The following is a 12,003-nucleotide window of genomic DNA, read 5'->3' as shown; positions in this document are numbered from 1 at the left end:
GTTTTCCTGACATGGTTCAGTAATTTTGGCACTTCGCTCCTTTCAGATCGAGTTAAACATGCTTTTAAATGGATGTGGCCTATTAATAGACCTCATTTCCTTACTAAGGACTTCAAATGAAATTATGGACTTGCTCTCTCATGTTACAAAGGTCTGAAACATATTTTCACAAGTTCACATATTCAAAAGGAAAGCAGTGTCTGATTGTACACACCAGAGATGAATTCTTTGAGAGGATCACCAAGCGGTGGTTTGTATTTTGTGACCTCTTTACTACTAACATATGTTCAAGAGGAAATTAGGAGTGATTTCCGACTTCTCTCTTTTGCCAATTTCCTCACTGTTTTCTCTCCTTTACACATGGGCACCTTTAAGTGGTGTAAATTGCATTTTCTTCCACCCCCTTCTCAATTCAGAGTCTCTCTTTCCTGATGAGATTTTTATCTCTTTAGCTCATGCAAAATAATCATTGACTCATATTTTACATTAATTCGTTACCAGTAGTTAGTGTATTTATGTAAATGTTAGCATTTTAATAAGTTCACATTAACTTATTAAATTCCTATACTGTATGTCAAAAATTAAACTTAAAAAACAAAATTTCATTACCAGCATCTTCCTGCTTCTCATTGATATCTGTTGAGTTCTGAAGATCAGCAAAATCTCTAGAAATCTTAACTATTAATAAATCTAGTATGGATAGGCTTTGTGGCTTTTGCCTTCGTGTTTCTATTTAGCAGCTATAACGCAAAGTAACTCTCTAAAGGGACACACTGTTAAAGCATTTTTTTATTGTGATAAGAACAGATGACATGAGATCTACTGTCTTAACACAAGTTTAATCACTGCAGTGTTAACTATCAGCACGATGCTGGACCACGGATCCCTAGAACTTACTCATCTTGAATAACTGAAAGGTAACATATTTATATGTGTGTTTAAATAGTGCTAAATCAGTTCCTTTTAATAATTTTAGTAAGGTTACCCTATTAAATATATTCAATAATGTGGAAGAAACAATACTTTGTGATTTCAACAGAAAAAAAAACGCTGAAAACCTGAAATTTTTAAGAACTGAGTTTCCAATAATATTTTCCTTTTCATTAAAAAGCAACAAATATATTTTGATGCAGACACTCTCAACTTGAAAGGAAATCTACGACAGAGTAGCAAACATGAACAACAAACTCATTTATAACCAGTGACAACCGAAACCTATGAAGTTTTTAAAAGAATGTGATTGTTGTCAGAAGGAATCGGGTCCCGCGGTGCAGTTGTTCAGCTCTGGTTGCACTCAAAGCCATGGCTGAGGGGCGCGGGGAGCACTCCTCCAAGGCTGGTGGGCACAGACCAGCAAGAAAGTGAATTCTGCATACTGTACGGATCATCGCTCAGTTCAGGGCAGTCAGATTGCATCTGGGATCAACCAATTGTGCTTCATGAAACCGTCACCCCTCATTTGTGTCTGGCTGTTTTCTTCTGTCCGGCTGTAAACAAGGCCAGCTCCAGTTTTCTTCCTACCCTTATCTGCAGGGTCAGACCAAGTCAGTGGCCTCAAAGCTCAAGTGAAAGTTCCTTCTTGCAGACAACAGTTCCTGTGCACACTGGGAAGTCACAAAGAGAAGCAACTTTGGAATGACAGTTAGGTTCTCTTTTTGGAGACGCATACCTTAGATTCCTACACATACCGGCGTGGCATGGCTCTTCCATGAAATGAAATTAGGTGTTCCTAATATGAACAACTGTTTTTTCGGCAGACTAGCTCAGCAGATTCATCTTGCTGGGGAGGCGGGGGTGCTAGCGATTGTGTTTTGTTGTTTCACTGCTCTGGGGCTTTGCTTGGATCAGCCAAAAAAGACATGGATAGAAATACTGTCAATCTGGTCCCACTCCAGGAACCTAATCATGCCTGAATCGCTCGGAGGAGTGTAATGATGGCAACATTACAGGAACAGGTATGTTGGATTCCGTTCTCATCCACTTCGGCCACAGTACTGCCTTTACAATAAAGCAAAATACGATTTTGAAGGCACATCATCTCAATCATCAAAGGGAGGGGGTGTCACTGAAGCCCTTTTCGTTGGCAAGTGGCACAAAGGTAATGTTTAGTATTCACTACATTGAATTCTCCTAGCCAGCTGGTGTGTCCCTGTTAAGACTTTCATTTATGCAGCTTGAGCTGGAACCTTTTTTGTTCTCCCAGTCTATTACTTTGTCGATGCAAGGGATAACAGCCAAAGTGAAACAGCTTGCAATTTGCACCTGTCTGCTCTAAGCATTCCATGTTAGATTGCGTGGAGAGCAAACCCTTCACTGCTAATGAGAGTGAGACTGGGTAGGGCTGAATGCAGTTTTGTTGGGGGGCTTATAGAATATCTTAGTGGGTTTTTTTTATTTTTTTTTTGTAACTGATTTGATGAGGACCTCCCCATTTTCATGTTTAGAGTCGCTGGAGTAAGAGAAAAACACAATTCAAAAAAAAAACACAAAAAAACACAAACACATAAAGTTGTATACTCTTTAAAGAAAATTTTAAGTGTCATGTAACTAAGAATTGAATTAATATTCAGCCTGAGTTGCCTCAGATAAGAAAGCAAATATTTAAATGCTAAATTATTTCCATGTGGGTGTAAACATAAAATACCTACAGAGACCTTTACTTGGCAAGGAAAGAAAGCAAATTTAAAAAATGTTTAGGCATATTCCAGAAATAGGACTAGTTTTGGTAATAATGTCAAGGGCCTAAAAATAAACTTGAGATTTCTGCTTAGATTGCCTTTGAGAATATAAGCTGCTGAATCCAAAACAAAAATTCAAGGGTGTCACTTCAAAATCATACCTAGATAGATGTAAACATCTTTATCCAACCCATCATCATGTGAATCACAGAATGAATTCTCCACAATTGCACAAATGTCAGCACCTATGATTCTCCCAAATCTTTTCCCAGTTCTCTGCATTCCCCCAGCTTTGATTCTTTCAAGGAATTATATCAGTGGATTACCATCTATTTTGAAAGAATTAAACTCATTGAGATGAAAGAGTTTTAATCATGGCTTATGACATTTCCCCCAAACCTGGGGATATTAAAAAAATCAAAATAATAATGTTTGAATTATTAGGCAAAATATTCTCAAAGATGATCCAAAATTTAGTAAACTAAAAAAAAAAAAAAAAAACAGCCTAATAATCTATTTATCAAAGGATCTGTGCTACATTTGGATTCTAAACATTCCCCACACTGGCACTTCCTGTTGAAATAATAACTCATATGATGACGGGTTAAGTGAAGACGAAGTGGTCGCAAATGTGTCCTACCAGTAATTCATCTATTTGAATCTGGTTGTTGGCCCACATCTGGCCTGACAGATAACGTTCCAGCTTGTTCAGCGACGACCCTTTCAGCACAGCGTTAGGAGTCTTGCCAGCCTTTGCAGAGTCTGGTCAGGTCAAAGGGTTGAGCCATGTGTAATTCAGAACAGAGGAGGTCCCACGGTCACTCCACAAAAACAATTACACTACTTATTTCACTCTAGCCCTTGCCCAAAATTCACAAGCCTCACAATTTCAGTGCAGCCAATCTGATTCTGCCCCTAGGCGATAAGCCACATGAAAATATGTGGTGCTGTGTTTATAAATCTAATCAAAAATAGAAACAGCGGACAGGCACCATGAGGTCCTACTAAGGATCATGGGAATCCTTGGGAATTCTCAGGCACTTTTGTTTCTCTTCCATAGACTCTCTTTTGCTGCGACGTTGCCTGCCACACTCGTTAATCACCCTCTTTACTCGTGAGTGCTACAAAGGAGGCTACATCTCTACTCACTTCTATACTTTCCATCCATGGAAAACGAAAAGTCAAGCTTGAAAGCCTTGCTTCCAAAGGAAAAAAAATTAAGGAGGGGCCTACTGTGACATCGATCTTACCTCTCTCTCCATGTTCTCAGCTTCTTGCCCTTGGCAATGCACAGATTTCAATCCAGTCTCTCTAAAAAAGAAAAATAATATTTAAAAACCAAGGTAAACTGACCCAACCATAAGCTATGTTAAGCAATGTGGGACTGGAGAGCTACAGTGCTACTTAATGGTTCCGAAAAATCGAAGTATAAAGTCAACAGGATATAAGCTGGTCTCTTACTTTTATTGTTGTTGCTCATTTCTTAAGTGAGATTCCTAATAAACTGAGGGTCAGTCAATATTCTCAAAATGTTTTACAAAGGCAATCTCTAGGAAAACTTCAGATTTGATTTAGATGCTTAAATGTCCTATTTTATGCCCCAAAAGTGACAAATTCAGATTGCATTGAAGTTACGATGACAACTTGCTGCTGCATACCTTAGGTACCTGTACTGTTTATCATTTAAAAGTTATGATCCAGTTTTGCAACAGTCATAAGTAGATAATATCTGATAAAATCTATGATAAATATGTGTACTGAGGGGCTAAGCAGATTAAACCCTGAGAACATCATCCAGCAAAGATATAAAATATAAAAATTATAATGAAAGGAAATGTGGTTCTAACACTCATAAAACTCCTTAAAGTCATACAATAAATTATTAAGGTCAATCTGCAAATGATTACATTTGATATTATTTTAATTGAAAGAAATACTACACCAGAATACAGTCTGGGCCCAGATAATTAGAATAAATGGAATTTTTTTAATGAGTGATGATCCCAGCATTTATTAAATTATTGTAAACATTCACCAGAATAATCTTTTAGGCTATATATGGTGGCTCACACTCGTAATCCTAGTACTTTGGGAGGCCAAGGCAGGTGGATTGCTTGAGCTTAGGAGTTTGAGACCAGCCTGGGCAATATAGTGAGACACCCATCTCTACAAAAAATACAAAAATTAGCCAGGCATGGTGGCACATGCCTGGAGTCCCAGCTTGGGAGGCTGAGGTGGGAGGCTGGCTTGAGCCTGTGAGACAGAGGTCGAGGTGTGGTGACATCGTGCCACTGCACTCCAGCCTGGGTAACAGAGCCAGACCCTGTCTCAAAAAAAAAAAAAATTCTTTTAAACTTTAAACTCGAAGTTTGCCCTTTTGAGATGGTTATCGGTACTTGACAGTAAAATAAAGCCCATCATGTATGAATGACACATGTGACACTTTTCTTATTCAGAGCTATCTATTATTGTTTTCAAAAATTACTTTTTCAAAGTCAAGAGCTATTATTATTTTCAAAAATTAGCTCATATACACAAAGTGTATATGAGCTTTTGAATAGTATCAATGTTGAAAAATGAAAGATTTTAGTCCTTCTAGTGCTAATTTAAAAACTCCTACTGTTTTATGTAAAAGTAACATAAGAGTTTTAAAGATATTAAATTACTTCCTAAAATAAGTAAAAGGCATGTAAAATTATTTAAAAGAAAAAACCAGTGTCGAGATTTTAAAAGTTTAAACAATTACCAGAAATTGAAGTTTGACTTGCTCGTGTTTTCCACAGCACAGTGACTGAACAGTAATTCAAAAGCATCCGCTTCTAGGAACATATGTGGAGCAGAATTTTTTTTCCCTTGAATTTGGCCTTAATTTAATAGTCAATATCTGTCTTTGAAAATGTTTGTAATTTGTAACATTGCTCAAGTTATTGTCATGATAAATTTATTCTGCAGACATATAACCCAAAGTGTATAAGCCAAAAAGCCCAGGTTGCCGCTATTAACATAAATAGAATGCTCAGGAAACTTCAAATAAGGCAGTCCACTTGTCTTCCTTCATAGAAGGCTGCATTTTAAATGCCTTTCTGCACAAATATTCAGAATGCAGTCTCAGTAGAGTAAGACCCAATATAATTGTAAAATAAGATCAAAATTCCTCATTATCTCAGACAAAATGTAGAGTTGAATCCAGAAGGCAGCTTGATAGAAGTGAGTGTTGTATCATTTTAAAAAGCTGCTGTCACCAGGGGAGGTGTACAGCTGTCTATTGCCCTGTCTCAGGAACAACGAGAGTGGCCCAGGGTGCCTCCCCACTTGGGAATCTCTGACAGGTTCGATTAGGCATTATTTCAATAAAGCATGTCAGTCACTGAGTTTGTATGAGCTGGAATTTGGGGGCTGTAGTCAGACCCTCACAAATGGGGGACAACCAGCAGAACACGGGTGATGAAAAGCAAATGACCCATCCTGAGCCAAGGAAAATCAGTAAACATGTGACCTGGCTTTAGAGCATGAACAGATTTCGGCAAGCTGTTGGCTGTGATGGATATATTGACACATGAAAATGTGTCCGCAGTGCAACTCCTCAGGGCTTAGTTTAGAGACCTCAAAAGTGGGAAAGAATTGTTAAAAGGTGGAAAACAGCCCTTCAGCTCCTAAGGAGCTCTGGCAAGTGGTGGGGATAGAGAAAAGAGGTATGAGGCTGGGTTCCAGAGGCCAGAGGAGCTGGATCAGTATGCAGGATGCAGGGACCCAGTAAATATGTGCACAGGCAGCAGAGTGAACTTTGAAGAATAGACAGTCAAATGGGAAAAGGGAAATGGAAGAAACACGTGAGCAAAGAGGGGTGAAGAAAATGAGAACAAAAAGTTCATAGGACAATGAGTAGATTCTGTCAGCATGTAATAATTTCAACAAGTTAGTGATTATTAACGATCAGCTACTGAGAGATGACAGCATGCTGGCAGCCCTCGCAGCCCTCACTCGCTCTTGGCGCCTCCTTGGCCTCGCTGTCCACTCTGGCCATGCTCGGGGAGCCCTTCAGCCCGCCACTGTGCTGTGGGGGCCCCTCTCTGGGCTGGTTGAGGCCGGAGCTGGCTCCCTCAGCTTGCCGGGAGGTGTGGAGGGAGACGCACGGGCGGGAACCAGGGCTGCGCGCGGTGCTTGTGGGCCAGCTGGAGTTCCGGATGGGCGTGGGCTTGGCGGGTGGCACACTCGGAGAGGCTGGCTGGCCCCCACCAGCCCCGCACAGTGGGGGGCTTATCACAGGGACCAGGAGCTGCAGAGGGTGCGCCGGGTCCCCCAGCAGTGCCGGCCCACCAACGCTGCACTCCATTTCTCCCCGAGCCTTAGCTGCCTTCCCGCGGGGCAGGGCTCGGACCTGCAGGCCACCATGCCTGAGCCTCCCTCTCCCCCTCCCGGTCTGGGTCCCCGTCCCCGCCCCCAGCTCCTGCACAGCCCCAGCCACCCCCACGAGCGCCGCCCCCTGCTGCAGAGCGCCTGGTCCCATCGACCACCCAAGGGCTGAGGAGTGCAGGCACAAGGCATGGCACTGGCAGGCAGCTCCACCTGCAGCCCGGGTGCGGGATCCACTAAGTGAAGCCAGCTGGGCTCCTGAGTCTAGTGGGGACTTGGAGAACCTTTACGTCTAGCTAAGGGATTGTGAATACACCAATCAGCAGTCTGTGTCTAGCTCAAGGTTTGTAAATGCACCAGGCAGCACCCTGTGTCTAGCTCAAGGTTTGTGAATGCACCAATCAGTGCTCTCTGTCTAGCTAATCTAGTAGGGACTTAGAGAACTTTTGTGTCTAGGTCAGGGATTGTAAATGCACCAATCAGCACCCTGTCAAAACGGACCAATCAGCTCTCTGTAAAACAGAGCAATCGGCTCTCTGTAAAATGGACCAATCAGCAGGATGTGGCTGGGGCCAGATAAGGGAATAAAAGCAGGCTGCCTGAGCCAGCAGTGGCAACCTGGTCTGGTTCCTTTCTACACTGAGAAAACTTTGTTGTTTCGCTGTTTGCGATGAATCTTACTTTTTGGGTCTGCACTACCTTTATGAGCTGTAACACTCACTATGAAGGTCTGCAGCTTCACTCCTGAGCCAGCGAAACCACGAACCCACCAGAAGAAAGAAACTTAACACATACGAACATCAGGAAGAACCAACTCCAGACACAGTGTGTTTAAGAACTATAACATTCACCGTGAGGTTCTGTGGCTTCATTCTTGAAGTGAGTGAGGTCAAGAACCCACCAATTCCGGACACGTCACCACATTCTTTTTGAAACACAAACTACTCCTCAAGTAACTGGTAAAATATGAAGCCAAACAGAAAATGGATTTATTTGCTAAACTATAAGACCTTCACTGTTGGCCAAGCACAATGTCTCATGCCTGTTATCTCAGCACTTTGAGAGGCTGAGTGGATTGCCTGAGGTCAGGAGTTCGAGACCAGCCTGGCCAACACGGTGAAACCTCATCTCTACTAAAAATACAAAAATCAGCCAGGCATGGTCGTGAACGCCTGTAATCCCAGCTACTCAGGCGGCAGAGGCAGGAGAATAACTTGAACCTGGGAGGTGAGAGTTGAGCCACTGCACTCTAGCTTGGGTGACAGAGCCAGACCAAAACTCCGTCTCAAAAAAAAAAAAAAAGACATTCACTGTCAAAAAAAACCCTCCAAAGTAGCTAGCTTAAAAAAAGGAAAAATTATAAACTCTATAAATTTACCAAAAATAATAACTTTATGCTTTATCAGGAATCCTAGACTTAATAAATAAACAGGCACCACTGCAAAACTCACACTGTGGCTGCAGGTTTGGATCACAGTGTAGCATGTTTATAGAAATACAAGTGGCCTATAATAGGGATCATTTTCTAAAAGCCAATCTCCAACTTGCAAGCAGATTAATAACTTCAATATCCCCTGCTTGCAAGTAACCTGTTGGCCACATTCTCTTGAGTCCAGGTTAATAAGCACTGCTGATTTGTATAGTCATTTTGTTGTTTGTTGATTCGAAGCCTGATTTTAAAACGGCTTTCACTGAAATTGTTGGCCTTATATTGCAAATTAAGCCTTGGAATTGCCAAATCTCTGACGACTGGTTCATTGCTTCTAGAGAAGGGAATTAACATGGCTACAGCTGTCATTTCATTGCATTTCTCTTCTCAAGCAGACCAGCAAGGGCAAAGATGGTGTTTAACAGAGGTCGCAAGCCAGATTCTGTCTGCAGACACATTTTGTTTAACCTCCACAGTGATTTTTAAAATGTTGAGCCAATATTTAAAAATAAGAAAGTTGCCACTTAAAATAGAAATCCAATTTCTGATTTGTCTTGGAAAATTAAAAGCTTTGGCAACATAGGGTCAGCATTCATGGTTGGCAGCAATTGGCCAGAGGTGAGTGGCGTCAGTGTGTTTTTCAGGCAATACTCTCCAGGCCCACAGTTCCCATCCTCCCTACTGCAGACCACAAACCAAAATGTCCTTTCCATTAAGGCGTCGTTTTAGTCATTGCTACATCCTTGAAACGAAGAGCAGAGCCTCGGAGGCAGTGGGTGCTTGAAAACTATTTATGTAATGTTGAATGAAGTGATCTCAAGGCAGATAAGTAATATTCATGGGTGGCTCTAAGACAACAGGGAGTGTCCAGGAGCCCTCACAATGTATGCCCCAATTTTAAAAACTCTGCCAATCTTTAGCTTGCACTGCTGTTTTTCTTATAAAGATTTTCCCGTCACTAACAAAAGCAGGGCCACAAGTGTCAAGGAAAACGAGAGCCCACATAGACCAAGCACACTTTACTCATTTATGTTTCTTGCTTGGCCCATACAGGCATCCGAATTTGAAACTTCTGAGAGACAGATGAGAGGCCTGGTACCCACAATGACAAACTGCTCCACGATCATTCTTCCCTTCATCCTGCCCAGTAGTTTTCTGCGCTACTGTCTAAATCTACATTGAGGAATAAGTAAAAAGAGGAATATAAACAATATAAACCCTGCCTTGGAGAGTCAATAGTTAAACTTAACACACCATCACTCTACATAGGAGTAAGAACAGCAGTGTGGAATGGACTGGCATGTATGGTTAAGAAAGAACTGGTTTGGCCGGGCACTGTGGCTCACACCTATAATCCGAGCACTTTGGGAGGCCGAGGCGGGCAGATCACAAGGTCAGGAGCTCGAGACCATCCTGGCTAACACGGTGAAACCCGTCTCTACTAAAAATACAAAAAATTAGCCGGGCGTGGTGGCAGGCACCTGTAGTCCCAGCTACTGGGGAGGCTGAGGCAGGAGGATGGCATGAACCCGGGGGATGGAGCTTGCAGTGAGCCGAGATCGCACCACTGCATTCCAGCCTGGGAGACAGAGCAAGACTCCGTCTCAAAAAAAAAAAAAAAAGAAAGAACTGTTTCAAATCTCCTGCACACATAGGAGTTGCTTAACCTCTGAAAGTCTCCAGTTTCTCCACAGGATATTTGAGAAATTTTTAAGATTGTGTATATCAGACTTCCAGCTTCCCCTTAAGGTGTCCAAAGCTGAAAGGAGCATCATTCCCAAAAGTAAAGCAATAAGTATCCTAAGTAATCTGCAAATTTACCAATGCTATTAAACTCATCAGAGAGCTGAGGTCATAGGGTGACAGATTAATCCCAAACCTAGAGACAGTAAAGTGCCTCCAAGGAGTGACAGGACGCAAGCACTTGCTTACTGGAGCAGGTAGGAGACCCCTTGCGAATCAGTAAGAAGAATTCACCCAAAAATTGTCAAAAATGTCTAAAGTCTGAATGTGGCTTTTAACAGTATAGAACTTGTGGGATCTTCAAACACAAGGGAAATTCACATCTACTCACAGCCTCTTCTCCGTAGACCTTCTGGGTGCTCAGAATAAATACTGGGGCAAGGTGAGAGCCCAGAGTGGTGGATCCAAATGGAGGGAAACTTTGCCTCCAAGGGGACATTTGGCAATGCCTGGAGATATTTTTGATTGTCACAACTTGGCGGATCCAGTGGTTAGAGGCCAGTAATGTGGCTACACATCCTACAATACATAGACGAGCCCACTACGACAAAGAATTGCCCAATCCATAATATCAATAGAGCTGCTATTGAGAAACCCTGGTCCAGAGAAAGCTTCCCTAGTGATGCAGGTTTTGTGGAGAGGAAGAGAAGCCACTATAGAAAAGCACAAAGCCTTACCTGAATATTCCACCTCTACCTCTTCTAAGGAAAAGAAGCCTCATCTGTTGGAAGGGCAGTGAACCCTGTTGTACCAAGCCACAGGTTAAGACTCTTTGCAGCTGGGAGAACAGAATACAAACATACCCTGTAACCCTGTGGTAGGAGCAAGAAAATTTCCTGGCCTGAATTATTAGAGGTCTCCTACTTAAGGCAGAGGGACAGGATCTCTGAGATGGCCCCATCCCTGAGACCCAGAGACACAGCTCCAGCTTAATTCTGAGAAGAATATCCACACAGCCTACCATCAGGCTAGCAAGCACTGAGTAGCCAGTAATATCAATGTCCTGGTGGAAGAGGAGCAAAAACATAAAGAGTGACGCTGTCTAAAGGAAAGTTGCAAAGAAAGGACTTAAATGTGGCCGGGCGCAGTGGCTCACGCCTGTAATCCCAGCACTTTGGGAGGCCGAGGCAGGCAAATCACAAGACCAGGAGATCAAGACTATCCTGGCTAACACGGTGAAACCCCATCTCTACTAAAAATACAAAAATTAGCCAGACGTGGTGGCACGTGCCTGTAGTCCCAGCTACTCGGGAGGCTGAGACAGGAGAATTGCTTGAACCCGGGAGGCGGAGGTTGCGGTGAGCCGAGATAGCACCACGGCACTCCAGCCTGGGCAACAGAGCAAGGCTCCATCTCAAAAAAAAAAAAAAAAAAAAAAAAGGGCTTAAACTTGAACCTTAAGCCAACACTGAAGAAACTTCTCCTATTAATAACCACCACTCTAAGCATGAGTTAAGACTAGAGGAGTTCGCAGCCTGTGACACGCTGATGATAGCCTTAACAACAACAACCACACCCAGCTCAAGTCCTGTCCTGGCTAGACAGACTGACCCCCACACATTGAAAGACTAACAAAATAAAAGGCATGCCATTTCTGGGTATAAAGAATGTTTATCTCAGTCTCTACTGTCCTACCCAAAATGACCAGCTTTCCAATAAAGTCAGGTGACAAATAAAAAAGCAAAGGGGGAGTGGAGGGGAGGGGGCACTCTGTCAGACAAACAAAGCAATCAAGAGAAGCAGAATCAGATGTGACCCAGATGTTGAAAATGTCAGATAATTAAAAATAATGTGATTAAT

General features: G+C 42.4%; 1 protein-coding gene across 1 annotated transcript in view; it reads right to left on the bottom strand.

The window, feature by feature from the left end:
* The window catches only part of LOC129473456 (orofacial cleft 1 candidate gene 1 protein), a 42,096-nt gene extending 38,156 nt beyond the window's left edge, over window positions 1–3,940 (bottom strand). Inside the window, exon 1 of the mRNA XM_055263947.2 lies at window positions 3,929–3,940. Within this exon, the coding sequence (XP_055119922.2) occupies window positions 3,929–3,940 (12 nt within the window). The remainder of the gene's footprint in view (window positions 1–3,928) is intronic.
* Between the last annotated feature and the right edge of the window lie 8,063 nt (window positions 3,941–12,003).

This window comes from Symphalangus syndactylus, chromosome 23 (genome assembly GCF_028878055.3).
Source record: "Symphalangus syndactylus isolate Jambi chromosome 23, NHGRI_mSymSyn1-v2.1_pri, whole genome shotgun sequence".
Taxonomy (NCBI): Eukaryota; Metazoa; Chordata; class Mammalia; order Primates; family Hylobatidae; genus Symphalangus; species Symphalangus syndactylus.
This window is presented reverse-complemented; position numbering and strand designations above follow the sequence as displayed.